General features: G+C 34.7%; 1 protein-coding gene across 6 annotated transcripts in view; it reads left to right on the top strand.

The window, feature by feature from the left end:
• Positions 1 to 17,746, top strand: part of Tmem131 (Transmembrane protein 131) — a 704,637-nt gene extending 686,891 nt beyond the window's left edge. For all 6 annotated transcript variants that reach the window (XM_090406393.1, XM_090406392.1, XM_090406391.1 and 3 more), the window contains 2 exons: positions 6,881 to 7,066; positions 16,873 to 17,746. In XM_090406393.1, coding sequence (XP_090262519.1) covers positions 6,881 to 7,066; positions 16,873 to 17,094 — 408 coding nt within the window. In that variant the 3' untranslated portion in view covers positions 17,095 to 17,746. The remainder of the gene's footprint in view (positions 1 to 6,880; positions 7,067 to 16,872) is intronic.
• The last annotated feature ends 7,514 nt before the right edge of the window (positions 17,747 to 25,260 follow it).

Here is a 25,260-nt window from a genome sequence, read left to right as displayed (position 1 = left end):
ATCCGAGGTCCCAACATATGGATCAAGGCAACAAACTGTACCCATTTGTTTCTGATACTTCTAGCATTCGTGTATAGACATCTACCTGCATTTTCTTTTGTATACACTTATCTGCAGTCTGCATGATATAGTTGGACAACTTACAGATATTTATTCTTCTCTAATGCCTTATATATGTAGACCTCTTTGCACACGTTTGATGGATCCAAACTGGACGAACCCAAATTCGAAATCATTCTTTCCTCGTAATCATTTCCATGATTAATACCCATTCCCATCATTAGCACAATATATAAAATTGCTGCAGTTTCACTCATATTCTCAGTATTCCTCCCATTATAATTTAGTTTCTCTGACTGTTTGTGTTATTAATTTTTCAAGACTCCTGATACCAAATGCATTCAGGTGTAGGCCATCCCTCTTATACACATCTAATCTTCCCTGAAGCTCATTCCACATATCAAAAAACTCGCATCCATTCCTTCTACACTGCCTATACATTGAATCGTTTACCATCATAGCCCTTTTTTTTATACTTACTATTTTCACTTTCTCACTCTTCACTCTCGCCTCTTCCAACAACTGCTTCATGTCTTCTCTCTTACTGAACTTATCACTAGTTACGTCGTTAGTACCTACTACAATTACAATCTCTTTTACTTTTCTGTTTTTGAATTGCACGTGCTATATTTTTAATTTTCACTTCTGAAAAATTTGATTTTTCAACCTGCTCATCAACAGCATGTTTTATGATAGTCGCCATACCAAATAACATCTTTGTTTTTACAAAAGAATATGACCTCTGCATTTCTTCAACCTTGGTATCACTTCTCAGTAGTGATCCTTCCCATATTGCATAGCATTATACTCGTCCATAAGGATATGTACTTTGCATTATGGGATATCAAGGCAATTGCTAGCCCAATGAAGTTAGTTCATGCACAAACTTTGTTTGCATACACTTGAATGAAACCAAGAATATAATTTCTTGGTATCTTTAATTTGTTGGTGGAAATGGAGTTTGCTTTCCCATGTAAAAAAAAAATGTCTCCCTTCTTACACTAACAAGCTCGAAATGAGAGTGAGAAGAAAATATACAGTGATCCAAAAGTCGTGCACATCAAAGTTGAAGCTGAGCTGCATTGATGTGTTTTGATTCTAATTATTCATGACTATTGGCCACTATCATGTAATCTGTCCATCACATATCAGATATTGGGTGGGAAATGGTAATTTCCCAAGGACAATGAGTTATTTTGCCTGTTATTCTTATGCAAATGTTGTGGAGGAGTTTTGTCAGAAGTATCCCGCCTCTGTTGTTCCTCGTAATTCAACAATTGTGAGATTAATCAGACACTTTTGAGAAACTGGATCATTTGCAGACAAAGTGGTATGGAAAAACCTTCCATTTTGACTGAAAGTGGCTGCAGTAAACGTGTTACAGCATTCACCTTCAAAGAGTCTCAGAAAACTCTCTGCACAGACAGGTATGTCATATGGTGGTACTTGGAACGCTACACCAAATAATTAAAACTTCATTGATACCAAGTTTACTCACTCATTCTTTTTAAGGTCAGATAATTAAATCACTGTATCCAGATGAATTGAGCTGAATGTAGTGTTCTCAATGCTCATTAACAATTTTTTAGCATAAAACCTGTGTCAAAACTCCATTTGTGCTGTGAATTTGCACAAAATCCTAGACATGAAAGCTCATAAACACAAAAATAAATCTTGAATTAAGTCCTCCTTAGCTTTAATAATTGAGTTGTTAAGGGGCAAGGAAGTCGAACAACAAACGGCAAATGCCGTTGACAAAACTGCCAACATTTTAGCCTGTTAAAAATAGTGACATAGTACATTAAACATTGTGAAAGTGTACTTTTTATCAGGTATTATTCCATTTCTTGATAATTTGGAACATGATAAACTAGATAATGCATTGTAAAACTTATGAAATGTAGTCACTTGGTTGTTGCACATGGGAATATATTCATTCTCATGGATTAATGAATGTTTTATTGATTTTTCAATAAAAGTAAAACGTAAGTAGAATCTTGTCCATTTGATACCAAAAGTCTCCTGGTCCCAAGTGCTCGATGTTGATTCCTGTTCTGTGTGGCCATTTTATTCTCTCCTGGTATGTATCATGCTTGGAAAGGGTAACAAATCTGTAGTGTCATTTCACTTCTTTCTAATGGAGAAAACTATTAATACCTCTACTAGTAAATATTGTTAGCATGGATTCCGTCACTTTGGTTCAATAAGGAATTTTGTCTAACCTTTGGACAAATGCCGTGAAAGTGTTAGGGGAAATATCAAGTGAATCATCTGTCTATGGATTTCTGCAACTAGGTTGCTTTTTGATACATGTTATGTATGATAGTAGATGGATTTTTATCTTCAACCTTTGCGTTCTAGAAAACATGGATTAATAAATTATCTTATGTATATCATTGACCTTCTCTAATTTACTGCAAATTTAGTTATACAGTTAAATTTGCGCTACAGTTTTCATCTTCAAAGCATTCATTAGTTGGAGCTCTAATAATGTTAATTTCAATTCTAGTAAAACTTATTTCTCACAAAAGCTGACCATCTTCCAGTCTTACTTTTAACGCTATCCGAATGTTGATAGAAATGTTATTAAAAATATTGCCTCTTCAGCATCCTTTCTTTATATTTATATTTTATCTTGCTGAAAGTATTACTTTACCTATTAAACTGATGTTAACCCTGTTCAGTCATTGAATACAGTCTCCTTATTTCAGGTGGCGCACCTAAGTCATACCTAAAAAAATATTTGACTTGGTACAGAAGACAGCAGTCACATTAATTAATGACCTGACCCATTTTCTCCACTCCACTATGATCAACACAGGTGTCCATTTTCTATAAAATATATCCATGGTAACTGTTTACTGGGAAACATTACTATGGATTTCTGCAACTAGGTTACTGTTTTTTTTTTTGTGGCATCACTAATTCCCCACTCTATTCAAAATTTGTTGAAAATTGCAGAAATGTTTTAGCACTTCATCTGTGATGAAGTGCTAGAAAGTTTCTGCAATTTAACTCCAAACCCAAAGAGCATTTCCTTCCTCTGCATTCATTCTTTTGGAACAATCTTACCTCTTATATATATTTCCTTGAGAGTACAATCGACCGATTTTCATACCAAATTTATTATAACAGATACTCAGTTTAGTCAAGGAATCTCGCAGACTTCTACTGGATTTATTTAAAAGTTTAACATCTCCAATTTTGATATCAGGTTTAATACCTCTTTCCTTCATAATGTGATCCATGTAGATAATGAATAACAGAGGGGATAATGTACATCCTTGTCTGACACCAGATTTAAGATTAAACCATCTTCCTGTACTTTCATCAATTCTAACTGCTGACTTACAACTCAAATAAAGACTAAGTACTGCTTGATATAATGTCCCATTGACACCATATAACTGTAGCATTTTGAATAGCTTCTCTCTTGGCACCTTGTCATAGCTTTTTCTTGATCTACAAAACTTAAATACAGATCTTTGTTATATTCCCATGATTTCTCAACTATTTGTTGTAAAGTGAAAATCTGATCCTGACAGCCTCTTTTTCACCTGAATCCAGCTTGTTCTTCTAGCTTCCACAATCCTTCTCAACCGTTTCTCAAGTGTACTTGCATAAATCTTACCAGGAACACCTCTGTAATTCTCACATTCAGTTTTTGTTCCCTTTTTTATATATGGTACTATGAGAGCTCTACTCCAATCATCTGGAATTCATCCCTCTGTCCAGGCCTTCTGAACTATGCAGTGCAGCCACTGTAAGACTTTTATACCTCCATACTTGAGTATTTCTGGTCGAATATCATCTACCCCTGCTGCCTTTCCACATTTCAGGCATTTCATTGCTTTATCTACTTCAAGTATGAATATGTATTTCTGACTGCACCAGGATATAAACATCACTATCAATAATAGCATAGTCGATGAGACTTTTTTTATTCCTTGCCCCTTCTCTCCATGTGAATTTGTGCATATTTTTATGTTGGAACATTGTGTTAGTAATAACCAGCCAATGTCCTGAGCAGAAATCTAACAGGTATTTGCCATTATTATTGGCTTTGCTCTTTTCTCCAAATTTTCCAAAAATATTTTTGTATATCTCGCAATCATTTCCTATGCTGCTATATAAATCTCCAACTTTTCCTTTTTCATTGTGTCAGTTCTTTCTCTAAGACCTCAAAAAATTCTTCCACCTTAGTAGAACCTTCTGTGGGATCATAGGCACAAATAAGTCTCATTGTCCAGTTCTCCATTCTCATATTTGCCCATGTCACTCTACTTGAGACTGCCTGTCATTCAAGAAGATTAGCCTCATATTTAGTGTTGAATACTATGGCTACTCCTTCTTTTCCTTGATTGTCATTGCCTGAATATAACATTTTGTATTCATTGCTCAGAAAGAAAGATCTCACCAGTTATTGTCTCACTCCTATTATGTTGATCTGGTAGCTAGCTCCATTTCTTTGCCATTCAGGCTTCTTATGTTGATAGTACCGATCTTGAACTCTGGTGATATTGAATTGGGGTATGTTTTAGGATTTGTTCCAGTAGCTGACTTTTCGCTGTTCACCTGGTTCTCTAGCAAAAACAATGGAGGCCTTCTTTAACCAGGCAATGCCCCAGCCGGAATGAAATTCTGTACCATTATTTTATATTCTGGTTTAAGCCGATAAGAATACAATTTGATCAGCTAAATTGCCAGCTTATCCTCATTTGTTCAATATCCAGGTAGATACCTAACAGGATGCACCATGAGAAGGCGAGGATTGTACATTAGGTTGGAAACCCTGGTAGGTTCTCTTCATTCCTTTAAAGGCTATGTGGAGGTCTCCTCTCAGTTATGCAGCTTTAGCCCTTAAGCACCCCAGCAGATTTTAGCAGATATATGAGAGAGAGAGAGAGAGCTTCAAAAACTTATCCAAAGATTATAGTTTATGAAACTATAATCTTTGGATAAGGCTTGCAGTGCTTAAGACATGAGCATCTATGTTATTCACCTTTTATTAAGGTTTCACTTGCCTGATAGCTGTTCTTCAAACTGTTGATTCTTATCAGAGATCAGGCAGAAACCTTAAATTGAGATTGAGAAATAATTAAGAGTAATTATCAAAGAATAGACTGTATTCATATTCATATTGCACTGCTTACGAAACTTAGGAAGTTAAGTGAACTCCGATGCCAAGAATTGTATTTTCACATGCTCTTTTTTTTATTGGAAACTCTCCTGTTTCTGTCATTTTACATTATGAAAATTTTCTTCTTTGATAAAAAGGGAAAATAAAAATTTGCTTTCCCTAAATATAATAGCTGTCAGATATTTTAATGGAATATATTATGGATACATCCATATTTCATAGCTAAATGTAGAAAGAAACTTACAGTTTCTAAAATCTGCTGGAAAACTTGTAAGAACCCTCTCATAAGCTTTCTGGTGAATTTTTGAAAGAATTTTTTTTTTTTTTTACATTTCTTACTTTCTTGTTTCCACATTATGCTATAAAATCGACATGAATCTATAATATTGTCTATTATGCTAAGACAAATATAAGCTTCTCAGCTTCATTATTTAGTTTAATTTAGTTAATTAATAGTTTATTATTTTATTATGCACATACCTAGCGGTCACTTAGGAATTTCACCCTCTGACATTTTTGAAATGCAATTTGAATCCCGGTGTTTCAGAAACTACTCAATGCATTAATAGAGTGTGTGGAGTTCATGCTGTTTAAATAGTGCAGACAAGGAAACTCAGATTCCAGTCTTGTTCTCATAAGTCGCTGGTAAATTTTCAAAACTTCACTCTCTCTAAATTTGGCTATAAAAATATAGATCAGATCCATAATATCCTCCATTTCGATATAATAAGACTAATTTTTTAAATACAATGTTCATAATTTTATAAAAAATTAAATGATATATTAATTAGTAACGGAATATATTTTAAACTGTGGAATATAGAGAATAATTATGAATTTCATAATCAAAATGAATTCATGATAAATTATGATATAGAAAAATGAATTTTTCAGCTTTTTTTGAGTAGCATATGTCTGGTTTTTCAATAATTATTTCCTACTACTGGAAAAAATTTTGCTGAAAAAAATTTCTGCAAAATTGTACTATGGAATAAATTTACTCATTAGCCTCAGAAACCTATTTGAACTGCTGTGCAAAATTAGGGGAAGCTTTACCTGATTGATTGCATTTGTTATGACACATGTAATAGGAGTTTTTCTGATTTGGCTGAGGCCAAACATCTGAAAAACATGCCGAATACCAAAGCAAAACCGAATATTCAGTGCATTCCTACTTTTTATTCTACCATAATCAAGTTTCAATATAGTATACAGTTTTTAATACTATATAATTTGTTTACTGAATTCTGGTTTATTCTGCTTCACATGTTTATTTTACTTTACCTCATTTATATAATTACATGGATTTTATACTGATGGTTGTGAAATCACCATCTATCTTTTAACAGTAGAAGCAGCAATAAAGCCACAGACCATACTGACTGACTATAGTCATGGATGGTAAATCCTTTCTTTTATTATCCTTCAATATATATCCATGATTCAGACAATTCAGGTTGGAATGGCTATAGTGTATGCTGTAATGATGTCTCTTTGAAAGTAGCTTTTTTTTTTTTTTTTTTTTTATGGAAGATTACTTAAGGGATACTTAATAAAGTATTCAACTTGCTATATAGTTATATTAAGTTGTATCAATAAATAAATGTTAGGTTTTTTTTTTTTTTTTTTTTTAAAGTATGCATATATGTATCATTCTAATTGGTGAATTGTGTTTTTCAGGAAAATGCATCTACATTGTGGAATGTGCCATCAGATAATAGCTGGAGTTCTGTATCTAGTTTGTGGAAACCCGATAACTGTCAGTCTGCAGCAGATTCACCTCTTGAGTTGGTTTCCAGTCTTTCTATAGATGATAGTAATATAATTCCTGGATCATCTTCAGCTACCTCATGTATTACAACTCATGTGAGTTTATTATTATTATTATTATATGGCACCTCTATGGAGTTCAAAGACTTATCGCAGGAAACCCAATCTATCATGCCTCTCCTCTCCTCTCCTTGAACACATTAACAGACAAAGTACTCACAATTTCTCTGGCAAATCATAACACTCATTCACAACTCTCCCCTCAAAAAAAATCTACTCCTTACACCTTCTAACCAAACCTTTATTCAACTTCCAAGGATGACTTTTTGTTCTGATCATTTTAGTCAAGTGCTGAAGTATTTCTCCCATATGTATCCATATCACCTTGATTAACTATTAATTTACCTAATTTCACATCATCAGCAAACAACTGAATATTTCCTTACAGGTTCTTTCTTATATCATTTATGTACAAATTAAACAAAATTGGTCCCACCACTGAACCTTGCAGCACACCACTAGTCGCCTGTTTTCACCTTAATTCTGCCCTTCCATATATCACGTTTTGATATCTATCCAGCAGCCTCCCTCTTATCCACTTAACCAGTGTCATATCCTTCCCCATTTGTTCTAATTTGTGTAACAGAGTTCCATGGTATTCTCTCAAAGGCCTTTGCAAAATCATTGTATAGCCATTTCCTTTATCCCACTCTATTATAGAAAGTTAGTAAATTACAAAGCCATGTTGACCCTCATACAGTATCACATTTTTATATACCCATTCTTGAATTCTCTTTTTGACCAATTTTTCTAGTCTTTTAACACCACAACTCAGATACTGATTGTTCTATAATTTCCTACTGCAGTCTTAGAACCTCCCTTATGCAAGGGAATTATTTTGCCCTCTTTCCACTTCCTTGGAACTCTGCCAGAGCCGAGACTTAAAGAGCCTGGTGAAAGGCATTGCCAGTTCCTTTGCACATTCTTGCAAAACTAAATGACAGCTGTATTTACATTGAGATTCTGTAATATCCTAATAACCTCCAATTCATCCACTTCTGTTGTAAAATTAGTGTCTGTCACATAGGTTAAAGCAATAACCTCACTCAGATGTATATCCTTGCAAAGTGATCACTCAGTAACTCAACTATTTCATCTGCTTCTGTCTCCTCATGACCATCATCATCACTCATTAAGGTTAATCTTCCTCCTACTTGCCACATAATAAAAGAATTCTGGATTTTCTTTGGCCTGCTTGGCTAGATTCTTCTCACAATCTGATTTTTGCCTTCTTTGCCATGCTGGTCACCTTTCTCTTATATACCCTTCCACGGCATTTTCTTCTTCTGCAGCTTATGCTTAATGATATTACTCATATATTTAACCCTCCTTACCCTAGGTATACAATTTAATACTCTAGATGACCCTTAACTATATCCACTGCAGTGTTTTATGCCATGCTTCAGGTTTAAGCTTCTACCTAAGCGTGACAGAATATTCCTGATGTTTAACAATCTCCAATGGTCACTTTCATCAATCAGAGACAATGTAATTACTTTACTTATGGATATCTCTTCTGATCCTTTGACCAAGTCCACTACTCTCCCACCCCTAGTCCCCTCCCTATCACATGCCTTAAGTAATTATCTCTTAGCAGGTGTATTAATTCTATTTCCTTTCAGTCTATATCTCCATAGTTGAAGTCCTCCATAATAATCACTTGACCTGTACTCATTGTACTAATTTGGCAACATGTCTTCCAGATCATCCACAGACGATCTGGAAGACATGCATTGCCAAAGTATATTTTGTATATTTTGTCTTAATGTCACACCAGATTGCTTCAAACGAACAGCCATTCTCCTACCTGTCTCCTATTCTTTTTGGCTGCAATTCATCTGCTATCATCAGCCGTACTTCTCCCATTCTATTTTCTCTATCTTTCCTGAAAATACTAAACACTAAAGCCTATAACTTTTGGCGAGGTTGCGCTAACCAATGCCAGAAACTGCAGCATCCCTTTAATCCCCTACTCACCTTTACTTCCTGAATTGACTACCATATTCAATATTTTTGCTTGAGAGACTAGATTCCACACTCACTTGCTTCCATCTAATTGTTTAAGTTTTCCTTAATTTGCACGTCAGCATGCTTGGTGAACAAAGCTCTCTCCAGACACCTAACACCAAAATCATTTAAATGCAGTCCATCAGCATTGTATAAATCCTTCTTTCTATCAAACATAAACCACAGATCAACAAATCCTAATTATTCCTTTTGCATAATCTACATATAGATTCATTTGCTATGAACACCCTCTTCAGTTCGCCTCTATCATAGCGTGGTAGGAGACTTACAGTTTTTGCCTCTTCTAACAACTCCTTTACATTCTCTCTCATAGAATGCTTTTTGCCTCTCACATCATTTGGATCTACCAAGACAATCATATCCTTTAACTTATCTTTTTGCATCCAGGTGTTGTAGCTAATATCATGAATTTTTGCACCCAATTCCGTACATAATTTTCTCCTTAACTTGTTTTTCTTGTTTGTTTGATTGGTCTTTATTTTTCCTTTGGACCACCTGCTTCTTTCTCTTTTCAGCCCTGTTAATCTCTTGCCCTATGAAAGATAACTTTTGATCATGCTATTTCTTTATTATTGTCCATTTCGTTCTCCTTTATTTCCATAGGCACACATTCCACATTAACAACATCACTTGCCATCGGTATTTGCTACGTTCTTGTCACCTAACAGACACTGACTTTTGAAACACTTAATACATACTCTCTCCAGTTTCAATTTTCTTCCACATATTCTTTCATTCTCAACGAATACATTTCACATACTGCACTAAAGCAAATCACCAGACAACATAGTCATTGGTGCCATGCTGACAAAATAAAAATGTTATAAAGACACTAAGTACTCTAAAAACATGAAAATCTATGCTAATACATTAATTTTTCTAATAAAAAAAGCAAAAAATCAATTTTACTTGAGCTCTAAATTAAACACATTATTATTATCATTCAAGCCTCCATGGAGTCAAGAGACTCATCATGAGGGGTTCTTCCTAGGAAACACAAAGTCTATCATACCACTCATTGACCATTCTTGCTCTCACCACTCTAACAGGCAATGCATCCCATGGTTCCACCACCCTCCATGCAAATAATCAACTCCTTACAGCTTCCTTTCGTATTTTCCAAGGATGGTCCCTTGTCATTGCTCCTTCCCACTGCTCGACCAAGTGACAGGGTGGACACTTCCCAGTGTCCACCCTGTATATAGTCCCTCACTAATTTCTCCAAGACCTTAATAACTACTGATGACACACAAACTGGCCTATAATTAGACACTTCCAGTCTGCTACTGCCCTTATGCAATGGCACTATCTTACCTTCCTTCCATTCCTTGGGTACCTTTCCCATAGCCAGACTTTCATTGAAAAGTTAGGTCAAAGGAGCTGTCAGTTCTTTAGCACATTCTCTCAAAACCCGTGGTGAAATACCATCACTGTACTCAGAATTTGGGAAACACTCTCCTCTTGCACCTCGAACCTGCCTAGGGCAGGTTCGACTCTAGTATTAAAATCTTCTTCTCCAGGATGAAATACTCCAATAAAGTGCTCATTGAACAACTCCACTATGTCCTCTGCATCAGTCACTGTATTCCCATTTTTATCCCACAATCTCCTCCTACTGGCCATATAGCTAAAAAATTCCTTAGGATTTTCTTTGGATCTTAGTGCCAATCTATTCTCATATTCCAGTTTTGCCTTCCTTGCCATACTAGTCGCTCTCCTGGCCTGAGTTGTATATCCTTCATGCATCTGCCTCCACCCCTCTCCTTATATCTCTTCCATAATCTCTTTTTCACCTTAATAAATTTAGTTTAATCCTTTACCCAAGTGTGCACAAACCAAGTTTTGCACCTGAAAATATCTTCAGGACTGGGGTAAGGTAGTATAACACCGGCAACTCAGAGCAAAGGTGGACCAAGCTAACATCACTCCTATCTCAGTATCTCCCATAATGAAAAACTCATCTCCTTGCGGATATGTATAATATAATGCTATGCATTAAGGGAAGATGACCTCTCCATTGCTTCTGCCTTGGTATCTCCACTTCTGGGCCTGGCTCCCACTGACGAGACCTCAATAAAGGTCGAAACTGGTCTGGGTAGTGGCCCTTCCCTTAATGCATAACATTATATATATCAGCAAGGAGATATGTTTTGCATTATGAGAGATACTGAGATAGGAGTGATGTTAGCTTGGTCCACCTTTGCTCTGAGTTTCCCGGTGTTGTACTGCCTTACCCCAGTCCTGAAGATATTTTCAGGCACAAAACTTGGTTTGCTCACACTTGGGTAAAGGATTAAACTAAATTTATTATAGTCTAACCAAGTAAAAAATAAACTTTCAACCCTTTTTCACCTGTTGGATATTGTTTTTCATCCACTTTTTCACTCATGGAATACAGCTTACTATTGCTCCTAACAAATATTCCTTCACCATTTCCCAAGTACTAATGATATTCCGGTCTTCCAATTCTTCCCTGCATGGAACTACCCCAAGTTGATATCTAAGACATAATCACCCACCTTATAATTCCACATATGTTCCCTTTTCTTTGATACTCCTACATGTCTATTCATCTTCCAAGTCAAAACCACATGGTCACTCTCTCCAACTGTGGGGAGGGATGTCATCTCAGTTATTGTCAGCTCTTTTGATGCTATGACAAAATCCAAAACTGGTTGAGCCCCTTGTTCGTTCTATTACATTTGTCCCTCAAGAATTTTAGAAATTCCATTCCCTTATTGCTACATGCATCTTCCTCTCCCCAATTTATACTGCTGTAGTTAAAATCTCCCATAACAGTCATTCTTCTTGCACTTACCAAGCTCAACTGCCTAAACATCTCCTGCTCCCCATCCACTGTACTCCTTGGCTTGTAGCAACACCCCACTAACTATCCTCTCTTTCCCACCTCTACCTCACACCATATGTTTTCAAAACCATTAGTGTCACTGTCTTCCAAAGCCTCCACTCTTAGAGGACATAAGTCATCACTTATCATAAGCAGTATTCCAATACTATTTAAATTCCTGTTATTATATCATCTTCCGTCAACCACTTCTCAGTGATACCAATAATCTTTGGCCAGGCTGATGCTATCAGTGCCACCAATTCATCTCCTTTATTCCGGATGCTAGTGGCATTAGTATAAAATATAAAAATGTCACTGTTTTCGTACTTATTATTATCCCCTCGAGATCCCACTGGACTCAGTGTTAAGTCGTCTCCCTTCCCACAAGAGGCCGCCCTGGGAACTCTAGTTCCTTGCATTGACACACCAACTCATTCAGAAAACAACAATCTCTCCAGATGTCTACATCCTTCCTCATTCAAATACAAGTGGTCTCTCACATACAGTTCCTTTCTGTCCTCAAATGCCCTCAAAGCATCCACATATTCCAAACCTCTCTTCTCACACATTCTGGCTATTATGCTATTCATTATTACTGCTCTTCTGCTAAAACTTCTCATTATCAAACCTGGGTAACACACTATCTTTCCTCTCTGCGTTTTCTTTTGTACACCTCAAGCATGAATCTCAGATCTCTCGCCACTCGATTTACACTGCCTCTCAAGTCATTCATGACCACCATCACAATCATTTTGTCCAGGCAAACATTCCTCTGGCATCCTATCTTGCACACCATGGCTCATCGAGTCTTCATACATCACACCTCTTACCACTCTGTTCCTTGATTGGTCACCTGCATCCCTCACTCTCTCTCCTCTAACCCTTTCTCTCAGTGTTCTCCTACTTTACCTGCTGTCTTGGCATCATTTTATCCCTGATTCCGCAACTCCCTCGCATTCTTCTCACTTTCTATCCTCTTCTATCATTCCCATTACTCTCTTTCTCATTTCCTCTCTTCTAGAAGTTTTAAAAAAATAATTTTTTGCTTTTATAAATTACTTAATATCAAAGTTAGTAAATAATTCTAGTATGTTTTATTTTGGATTATGTTGCAAAGTTCAAATTATTGTATGGGAATCTCTTGTAGTCCAAAGACATTTGTAAGATATGCAGATTATACACATAGTACCTATCATACCTCTCCTTGAAATGCATTCACCAACAGAGCACTGGTGATTCAGTCTTCTCCAAGTGAAGAAAGAAAAAAAAAAATCCTGAGGTCCTTGCTAACTATGCTTTTAATTAATTTTCACTGATGACTTCTTGTTCTGTCCCAATATATCCATGTGCTGAAATATTTCCTCTTTATCAATCCTGTAAAACTCTTTATGTTTCTATCATATCCTCTCTTTTCTACTTAATGAACTTCTGCCCACAAACCTTCATTCTATCTCCACAGAGAGTATTCTGCTGTTCATTCTTGCTTTTGGATCCTTTTCATCACTGAGAAATCTAGGCGATGAGCCCTCTGCACAGTAATCAGTAGCATATCAAAGTATTACAAAGGGTAATTATAACTTCCTTATCTCTGCTTGTTAGTGTGTTCTTGGCTATGCAAGTAAACCTATGAGTTACCTTTGCTACTTTGGCAATATGCTCTCTTGAACTTCAGTGTCCTATCCACCAACACTCTTAAAATCTCTAGGTTGATCAATTTACTGAAATATACATTTCATTAATTTAGTACAAAACTTGTTATCTTTTCATCCCAAAATGCATAACACTAACGCTGAAGTGCTATTCATTGTCTTTTGCCTATACTGTTAGTTCTCTTTAAATCATTCTGTAAAAATCTTTACAGCCTTCATTAATTCTTACACTACCCAGTTCTGCATAAGCAGCAAACAATTCAGTATTTCCTTTTAAATTATTTTCGGTCATTGATATACAATTAGCTGTGATCCAAGCAAAGAGCCCTATGGCGCACAGCCAGTCCTGTCTATCGTCAGCTTCATATCCATCTCCATTTGCTCTTGTTTGAGTAACAGAGTTCCAATAGCATCCTGTCTAAGCTGTTTCATAGGATACCATCACAAAGACATAATATCCTTCATAGTTATGGTATTCTTAATCTATCCAGTCCTGAATTGCCTTTGACCCAACTTCAATATCTTTACCACCCCTTTCCCAATTCTTATTGGTGTATAATATTAACCTAGCACACATGTGACTGCATTCAAAAAGATACAATTTCCCATGTGCTTGTATTGTTTTGGAATTACTCATTATACACTTTCCAACCCTAACAATAGTTTAAGATACTTAAACCTATCTGTGTAATTAATTACCGTATTTGCCAGCATATAAAACGTACCGGCCTATAAGATGCATCCCCTTTTTTGTACACATTTTTTTAGGAAAAAAACTATCCAAGTTCTTATCATTTTCTCAGTTGGGGATGACTCAAAATGCCTCTCTGCAGCCCTGTTTCCATGTTCTTGAGCATACATAATTACACGTAACTTGTACAATATTGTAGCAGTGCCGACGTTTTTCAACCATAATTTCCCAAGAAATTTAGAGAAAATTTAATGGCAGAAATTTGTCACCATTCACAACAACGACGACAACAATTGGAAAGTTTGACCGAACAGGAACACAGCTGAGATCTTCGATGACAGCGCATGCGCATCCACTGAACTCTACGTAGTTGGAATGCTCTCACACACCACAAGGAAGCAAGAAAGAAATCGCGTAACTCAGAACAGAGAAAATTTCCAGAAATGAAAGTAATAAAAAAACTGAGTATAGGCGTATAAGACGCATCCTGTTTTTCAGACCTATTTTCAAAGAAAAAAGTGCTTCTTATACGCCGGCAAATACGGTATATTTTATTGGACATTTTTACTGTTCAGGTGTTTAGTGTGGTTTCTAATGATCAAATTAATAATATATGCAAAATCACTTACAGTGATATCTCGTTAATCCGAACCTCTTTAGTCCGAACCCTCCAGTAATCCAAACTGCGGTTTGAAAGAAAAAAAATTTTATTTATTATGTATTATTATTTTGTGTACTATCATTTTTATTTATTAATTATTATTTTAACTATTATTATTACAATACAGTATTTTTTTTTCATACTGTTGATTGTACGGTGGTTATCTTGTACAACCAGTATTGATGTATCGTGTGTTCACGTTTGCTTTTTTTTATACTGTACAGTATGTACTGTATTGTCAGCATGAATCACAAATATACACAAAAAGAGGAAATTCAAAACGTGCATAATTTGGTTAAAAATATAAATCCAAATGTTGAAATTTCACAGACAGATGTTACAGAATGGGTTACAGGTAGAACTGAAAGTGAATTTGAAATCAAATCAGATGATGATAAAGAACTCAAAGAAAAAAAAGTGAAACATGAAGGGGCAGTTGACAGTTTTAATATGTATATAGAATGGTCTAAGCAGAATGATATGCCATTCCACAAAATTTTATTGCTAATGCAGCTCTGAGAAGAAGCCTTCGAAAAAAGTTTAGCTTCCAAGAAGCAAAATAAAATCAATTACTTATTTTACGGAGAAATAAACTTTTTTTTGTTATTTTGTATTGTGTACAAGAAAGTGATATTTTTTATGCAAATTAAGTTATGTAATTCTGATTAAAATAAACTTGTGTACTGTATTTTTTGTTTTGCATTATGGTACAGTAGATTTTTTCTATCAGTTACTTCATTTATTTACAGAATTAAATTGATGTATCATTTGAATCTGATTATTTTTGTCTTAAACGCTAGTTATTGTTGTCTCTTTGGGAGGAAATTCACTAATCCGAACGAGCACGGTTTTTATTAGTTCAGATTAGGGAGATACCACTGTATTTTAAAATTGGATTCTATTTGACTGCTTCATTAATAAGATGGGAGGGAAAGTGCCTAAGAGGGACTGCTATAGATGATGTGCATGGTAAACTTGTGATTGCAATGCTTGTAATCTTGACATTACATGAACAAAGTAATGCAATATGTAAACTAAGAAATATTCTAATTTAAAAATATGAAGTTTTTGGAGTGGGGATATGAAACAAAGGATGTGTGTTGCAGGTGTTTGCTGCAAGTGATATTTATATTCATTGACATAATGCTCTTTATGAAGTTAATAGTACTCAGTAAACTCTTGATTTAATGGACTAAGGGGTGTCTGTTAAATCGAAAGTCCATTAAATCGCGAATTTTTTAAAATAAAAATATCTGTAACATTATACTGCAATTTTATCAATATTAGCACTGTAATAACAAAAAAATTGTTTTACGCACACTTTTAGATAAGTTAATATGAAGTTAATGTTCGATGTTGAGGCGCTTGGTTTAGGTAATCCTGCTTTCAAAAAAAAATTAATAGTTTTTTCAACTTTTGAATTCTGCTGTTTTTTTTTATAATTAACTCCCTAAAATTATGAAAATGTGTGTAATAAAACTGCTGCAGAAAGTCACACCTCTTGACAAAAGAACCAGTTACAGTGCGATTGGTGTGATCATGTCCTAATCATTCGCCAAACATGCTTTATGAGCAGTGACTTATTTATGTAGCTAAATTACTAGTGTTTTTCCAACATATGATGGCCTATTCGCCAAAATTTGTTAAAAATAACCTGTTAATTTTCACGTGACATATGGACTGGAAATTTTGCCTGTTAAATCAAGGGTTTACTGTTTTTTTTTCTAAACAATTGTAACATGCTAGCTTTGTATGGGCACTGATATACAGAAATAGCTTATGTGAGTAGACTGTGCCGGTGATCATACAAAGCTGGCATTGTGCTGCTGTCTTTTTCAGTTGAGATTGATTAAGTGAGATTAGAGCAGAAACACTGCCACACATGAAAATGAAATGGTAAAAAATTAGATAAATAGCATGTCTAATTTGAGAAGCAATAATTATCTTTTCTCTTCTCTTTTGTAGCCAACCTCAGCATCTCCTGCTAACATTGATGGAGGATTTGATCCCTTTCGTAGCTCATTGTGGACCCCTCAAATTCCAGCCACTGGTGTATCACCAGCTTCATTACCTGTGGATAGTTGGCCATTCAGTCTTTTTTCTCACTCAACTGAAGAAAATGGAAATCTCTCTGAAGATGACAAAGTTATTACCAAGACCACACAAAATGTAGAGGATACCTCCTAACTTTGAAATTTTGTCATGGCACCGTCATTATGCATTTCTTATTAGTTGCTCACTAGCTCTTTATTAAAAGTGCTTTAAAAGGCTGCTGAAATAGTGAAAATTTAAATTACTTAATTTTTAATGTATGATTTCTAAAAACGAAAATTAAGTTGTTTTTTTTCCTGTTAATATTGAAACTGGATTTTGTTTCGAAGAGACAGGAAAAAACACAAAGGACACTGTTTTAATTAGGAAAAAGTCATGGAAAGTGTCCCTATACACTGTTATAGAGATATGGTTGGGAGAAGATAACATTTTCTCATAACAGTTTTTAAGTTGAAATTGACCATCTTTACTCTAGGAACTTTTAATTTTTTTCAGTTTCACATTTTAAACAGCTCACTTTAATGTCTAGTTTGAAAGCAATGCAAAATTGATTCATAATGACTGTTGCCATGACATTAAAACCCCAAGAATGGCTTCTTTGCTTTATATGCATCATTCCAGTACTTTATTCAGATCCAGAATGACAGACATTTACCATCAGTGCTGATCAGGAAAGAAAATTCCTTTACAGCTATGTGAGCTTATAGCTCATTTAGTTGTACCTAACCTGACTTTTTTTTTTTTTTTTTTTTTTTTTTTTTTTTTTTTTTCAAAAAATAAAATAAAATGAGCACCAAGGACTTTTGTTAAAGAATTAGTAAATGAAAAAAAAAATCTCAGCTCTTAAGCAGAGATGAGCCCAGCCTGTGACATTGAACTATTTTATTTAAATAAAGAGCTTTCTTCCATGCCTGAACAGTGAATTGTATGTTATCTTACCATTTATGAGATTTAATTAAAAATAAATTACATGTGTACATATATCATAAACACAGATTTAGGTGATAGATGAATTTCATTACTTAGTCTGGGACCACCACATCACTTACTGGAAACCTGGTTGGAAAAATTGCTACATTTAGTTAGTTTCAGAATGGTTCTGGAATCTAATTCTTAGCTCACCCATAATATTAATACTAACGTTCTAGATAGTTTACAACCTGTTGTAGGTAGGAGGAGTCACATTTAAAAAATTAACAAATGTGAGGAGATTTAAGGAGAATACATCATGCACTGAATTCTGACACTAAAATTTATCAAGTTTCATCATCTTATTCCAGAAGCTTATAACACCACTACCTAACTACTCAAGCATTTACAGTGTCATCTTGAGTAAGCAATTTTGTTAGAAGATGAATGGTTTCAGCTGTTTGCATATTTAATTTAAATATAAACATCATAAGAGACTTGGTTTCAAAGCTGTAGTTATAAATTTAGAGGTAGGCAGCACCAGGTTTTAAAGTGATTGTTCTCAATAATCAACCACCCAGAGTTATTACAGACAATTTAAACATGTACAGCATTCTTTGAATAAAGATGAACACACCTTACCTCTGCTGCTGTTCATTTGATATCATTTTTCAAGCAGAATTAACCAAGTTCTTTGAAAAATTATGCTAGCTAAAACATGGTGACTTCATGGGATTTTGTAATCAGCACACTGCTTCATAAATCTCAAAATACAGCTTATTTAATAAGATATTTGGCAAAATATTATTCTTGCCATCAGTAGTGCAAAGAGGCTTGCCCTTGCATTTGCTGAGCCTGCTCAGATCATTTTACTACCACGAGTAAAATGATCTGACCTATTTCTGTAATATGCAAGTATTCATTGAATTAATAAGAAGAAAAAAAAATCTTACTTAAAATAAGGGGATATTAAATCCCACATAGTTTTAAAACCGAATAAGAAACTCAAAGATTGGAATCAGAGAGTTTCTTGCCGAATATAGTAAAGTATAAAATATCGGCGACACTAGCGTTAGCAAATGCAAGTGATCCTAATACGTAGTACAATACTGGGCAGCTCGTTGCAAAGGTGGAGAAGTTCAGATCGCTATTCTTAGGTATTTTCCATAATGTAAAAACACATTTCCTAGGAAATGTATGCTGTTATTACATTATGGAGGGAGGTCACTACCCAGACTGGTTTCAGCCTTTTTTTGAGGCTTCATCAGTGAGTAGCTAGACCTAATAATACCAAAGTGTATAGTGAAAAGAACTTATATACTCTGCGAACGAGTTATCCAAACAGGTACAACCATTAAGTTACTTAAATATAAAGAGCTAATAAGCTTCATTTCGGCAATGAAAACATTACTTAAAATAAGGGGATATTAAATCCCACATAGTTTTAAAACCGAATAAGAAACTCAAAGATTGGAATCAGAGAGTTTCTTGCCGAATATAGTAAAGTATAAAATATCGGCGCCACTAGCGTTAGCAAATGCAAGTGATCCTAATACGTAGTACAATACTGGGCAGCTCGTTGCAAAGGTGGAGAAGTTCAGATCGCTATTCTTAGGTATTTTCCATAATGTAAAAACACATTTCCTAGGAAATGTATGCTGTTATTACATTATGGAGGGAGGTCACTACCCAGACCGGTTTCAGCCTTTTTTGAGGCTTCATAAGTTCTTTTCGCTATACACTTTGGTATTATTAGGTCTAGCTACTCACTGATGAAGCTTAGTTTGAGTTTTTTGAGCTTAGTTCTTGGAACTCATCTTTGACAAAAACTTGTTTCTTGCAAACAATTATCAACTAAGAAAAGTGCAAAAGAGCATTGAATCTTCTTTACACTATCCTCTATCGAATAGGGTGCAGATCAATCTTCATTGTGCACCTGTACGTTTAAAGCTGGATTATGAATCTCAAGGCCATTATGTTGAAGCAAATGAACTGGCTCTATTACTTAGACAGAAACAGTTGTCTCTTAACCATGCCTTAAAAATAGTCTCTTCCAGAGCATCCTGCATGGACTAGTATCTTTTCTCTGCATTGGGAAGCTCAATATTGCACACATTGGACTTCCATGCATCCCTTTGTTATGCTTGTTAAATTGTTTGATTATGGAAGCTATTAGCATGAACGTTGATATTACCTGTACCAAACATAACAGACACCTCCATGGCAGTTTTGCATTTCATACTGTAACCTCTCACTTTGTCAATTACAGAAGACTCATACTCCATTATCTTTCTACTTGCAATTGTTTAATGCACAGAGAGCAGCCCAGTCTAGTTTCTTTTCCATCTATACTGATAGTTCAAGAACTGAGACATCAGCTGACTGTGCTGCTGTGTTTCCTAATATTACTATATCCAACCAGGTCCCACTTGGTTGCAATAATTACAGCAGAATTACGTCGTTCTGCTTGCACTTGTGCATATATAAGAAAACTGTTACCAAAAGTATGTAATTTATACAGACACACTGAGTTCATTACAGGCCATTTCTGTTCTTGTGTATAATCCACATCCAGTGCCAAGTCAGGTTTTACAGCTGCTGTACGAAATGAAGACCCTTAATTTTGATGTTCGGTTGTTCTGGATTCCCAGCCATATTGGAATTACAGGAAATGAGACCACAAATGCAGCTGTTAGATCAACTCATACATTTTTGACAGTCCTATCTATAGACTACAGACAGTAGTCTGCTAATTATCCAATGGCAGGAGGCACTAACAAACAAATTGCATGAGATTAAGCCAGAAATTAAGCATTGGCAGTCTAGTCAAAGTAGAAACAAAAGAGAGGAAACTACTTGCTAGGCTGTTTATGGGGCACAGTAACTTTATGCTTTTTTTTTTTTTAAAAAAAACCAGAGGACTGAAGACCCACCTACATGCAAAAAATGCAACATGTATCTCACCATTTGTCATATTTTAGTGTCATGCCAGTCCTTCACACAAGGGAGGAATGAAATTTTTACTTATCTGACTGAGCCATAATACACTCAGGCAAATCATATCAGACTCATTTTTCATTTTTTTTTTAAAGAACTTATCAGACTCAGATAAACTAACTTTTTAAAATTGATTAAATTATACAATCGCATCTGATTATCAACTTTATATGTAGTTACTGCATTGCTTTAACTGAATTATTATTTTTAATTTAATTTTTTGTGCATCTTTATGACTTAATACCTTGTTTATGTCTGTAACCTTTAATATGGTACAGTATAACCTTTGTTGTCCTTGTGCCAATCAACCAACCACCCTAATTAGCCTGATCTTTTGTAGTAAAAAATAAAAATAGTATCCACATTAACCATTAATGGCACCGAAATTTTGCAAGAAAGAGGAACAAACTAGCAGCAGCAAATAGGAATGCTAGTGAAATTGTGAACAAGAAGCCCCACTAAACAGAATCATGCCATTTCATAAACTAAACAAAGATATCAGATATGAATTAATTTCAGAAATATCTAGACTAAAACACATTATCAAACAGATGAGGGAATTGGAAAAAGTTTAAAAGCAGTTAAGGGAATTAAGAAGGGCTATGATGGCTTAGGCTATGTAGAAAGACAGATCACAAGTTTTTTGGATGTGTGGAGTAAGTTTTTTAAAGAAAGGTATTTGTGTAAGAGAGATGGTCTGCACTTGAATGTGTTTGGTATCAGGAGTAATTATTTATTGGTATAAGACCTAATAATATAGAAAGTCGGAAACGAGATTATGATTGGAGGAATGGTGAAAATCTGTAAGGGTGACCAAGTTATGCAACTACCAATGATATGTATTAAGAAATAAATTAAAAATAAATATTTTAAATTTAAATAATTATTTAAATTTAATTTTAATTAAACATTTCAGCTACTTTGGCATGATTTTTAGTGAAGGTGGTAAATTAAATAATGAAATAGACAACAGAATCAGCAAAGCTCGTATGGTTGGAAGTCATTTGAATAAATTCATATGGAATAAGAGAGAAATTAGTCTGAACACTAAATTAGCTGTATACAAGACCGTATTCAAACCAGTTTTAACTTATGGATCTGAGAGCTGGGTCAGAAGTAGAACACTTGACCAAAGACTAGAGCCCGCAGATATGAGAATCCTGAGAAAGATTATAGGCATGAACAGATGGCATCAATGGCAATATCATATTAAAAATGAGGATATTAGGAAAGAACTTGACATTGTCAGCATCCAGGAATGCATTAGCAGAGCTAATCTCAGGTGGTATGGTCACTTAAACAGAATGGGCGAAGAAAGATTAGCAAAACAAGTGTTCTCTGCCAGGTTGGCAGCAAAATGACCCAGTGGAAGACCAAGATATAGGTGGATTGATACGGTACAAAGTGCCTTAGACGATAGAAATATAAGATCTGATAATGTTGGAGTCTTGACAAGTAACAGATTCATTTGGAGAAAAATTGTAGATAGGAAGTTAGTAATGATGTAATTTTTTTTTCATGTAGTACTATCATATCCTGTACACCCCTTGAGGGTACATGGTAGGAATTTGATGATGATGATAATTAATTACAATTTATGAAACACATGAATGGTAGTAAGTATTAGTTGGGATAACTTTCCAAAATTGAGAAAGTTTAAGGCAATCATTTTTGTTAAGGTTAGAATTGTGAATGTGTGCTTCACAGATTTCTTTATAGTCTTTCCAGAAGAAGATAGCTTTTATGTAAAATTTAGTATTATTCCACTGAATTCTGTGTTTCGTAGATAAGGCATAGCTTGCTAAACCAGATTTATTGGGCTCTTTAAGTGCGATGTATTCTTGATGTTCTTCGAGATGAATTTGTGCAGAAAAACAAGTCTGTCCATAATAATATAAGCCACAAGAACAGGAGATTCTGTAAATTCTAGGATAAGAAAAGTATTTAGTATACGAAATGGATGGAAGGAGACTTGTAGGTCAGTTTGGTGGAGAAGTCTTGCTATTCTTTCCAAAAGTTCTTTAATATATGGAAGATAAATTTTGGAAATTTCTTCTTGAGGTAGGTTAAGATGAAGGCCATAATTATTGATTATTTTATCAATAGTTTTTGTATTATAACAATTAGAAATAAAGGTGGTTCTGATCATACAGTTCCTTGTTTAAACATATTTTGAGCTCTGTTAACTAGAAACTTGATTATGCAATTAGAATCAATGCATTTGCCTGTATGAGTTGGTTTTCTATATACTGAGAATTGTAGACTGCTATTTGGTTGATGCAGAATAACATCTAGAAAAGAAAGACTTGTTCTACTTCTAGGGTAACTTCGATCTCTGTTTACTGAATTAATTTTCTCAAGAATTCCTGACAAAGGAATTCTATACAACATAAACATCCACGCCTGTATCAAATTGATGGATAGGTGAAAAAAAAGTGTTGAATATATGTTGTTCATCATGTAATAAGCTAATTAACTAGAGTGAGGAAATGGGAGACCACATACCAGTTCCTTCTATTGCTTGTATAATTTGTTCTGATAACTGAATTAATGACAATCAAATAAATTTACTATATCAGGAGGAAAATCATTATGAAGTAATTCAGTTGTATCAGCCAGAAGGATATTTATAAAGAGTGAAACTACATCAGAACTTAGAGATCTATGAGTTGTAAGGATAATCCTAAAATTTTATTCTTGAAATCTATTGAATTATTTTTTTTTTTTAAATAAAAGAAGCAGAGTTTCCTGTAACTGCAGAGAGAAGATTAGATAGGTATCTTGAGAGTTTGAGTTGGACATCCTATGCAATTCACTACAGGTCTTAACAGAACATTTTCTTTATGTAACTTGAGAAGACCATAAAGTCTTGAATGAAAAGCATGAACCTTGAGCCTTTTTTTGATTTCTTCATCCAAGAAACTGTTGAGTTTATTGATTTGGATCTTTATCAATGCTTCTGTAAGTTGTATGATTTTGAAGAAGATTAGTTTAATGTGTGACCTTTGTCAGCTTTGATAATAATTACATTCTTATACAGACACCCCTACACATACTTAATAGTTTTAATGCTTTATCTTTTCTAAAACAATTGAATCTGAAAGTTGTCCAACTTGTTCATACAGACTACAGAGGAGATTATGCAAAAACATGGCAGTAACTTATGTCTGTACACAAATACCAGAGTATAAGAAACAAGAGATTTTTGGTCTTCGATTATTTGCATTAGTGAGACCTGGCTCTCTGATGATGATAAAAAGGAAACTTAATAGTTAACAGTTTTCCATGTAGAAGTGAGTTTGATACTAGAGTCCAACAAGATCAAATATATCAGTATCTCTAGAGGAAAGATTTTGGTAAGAGATCGCATACTCAAATGGGTTAGCAGAAAATCTATACTTTGCAACAAACAGCAGTAGTTTACTAAGGAAAGGTTATGTTTGAATAATTTGCTCACATTTTATAATAATGCAACATTTGAGTTAGATAAGGAGAATGGATACACCATGATACTTTTAGACTTTGTTAAAGCTTTTGACAGAATACAGCATGGAAGACTGTTGCATAAGTTGGAGGATGTGGGACTGGATTATAAACTATAAGTTTGAATAAGAGAATGTCTGTCGAAAGATATCAAAAAGTGCTATATAAGAGAGATGAGTGCAAGATTTAAGGTGACTGGTGGTGTACCCCAGAGATCAGTCATTGGTCTACTGTTATTCAATCATATTAATAACATTGGGAAAGATTTAACATGAGACAAAAATCTATTTGCTGATTATGCAGTACTTGCAGAATGATTTAAATAATTGTCATGATGGGCATGTGAAAATGGCTTTTTTGGTGTAATAGATATCCAGTGGCATATTATATTATAATCAGAGGATTATTCTAGAAGAAACTGACCAGGCTAGATATATTTCGATTTTAGTAGACAGGATGGTAAAGTTAAGGTACCTATAACAAAGATTGCAAATACATAATTGCAATGCTGAAATGAACATTGACATGTAAGAATAAAGAAATCATTTTACTTCTTTCCAAGGCTTTGATATGACCCCATGTGTACTATTGTCTCTGAGCTGCAGATACGTAACAGTGTAATGGAGAATTTTTTGACTGCAGACACAAACAGGAGAAAGGGGGGGGGGTGATATGATAGACCTACAAACTTCTGAAAGGTAATACAAGGATACCAATAGATGGAATTTTTCATTTTATGGAGGGTGTGGAGAACATCCATGGCAGTTGAGCATGTATACAGTCAACAAAGCAGTGAGCTGTTGACATTCCTTACTGCTGACAGCTGATGTGATCTTCAGTATCTTAACAAGTTTTTAATGGCACTTGTGACAGTAAAGAAATTAGATACACAAATTGAGAAGAATAAAGAAT

Source organism: Typopeltis vanoorti, chromosome 16 (genome assembly GCF_054136105.1).
Source record: "Typopeltis vanoorti isolate ZY-2024b chromosome 16, IOZ_Tvanoo_1.0, whole genome shotgun sequence".
Lineage (NCBI taxonomy): Eukaryota > Metazoa > Arthropoda > Arachnida > Uropygi > Thelyphonidae > Typopeltis > Typopeltis vanoorti.
The sequence above is the reverse complement of the archived record's forward strand: the minus strand, read 5'-3'. Positions and strand labels throughout refer to the sequence as shown.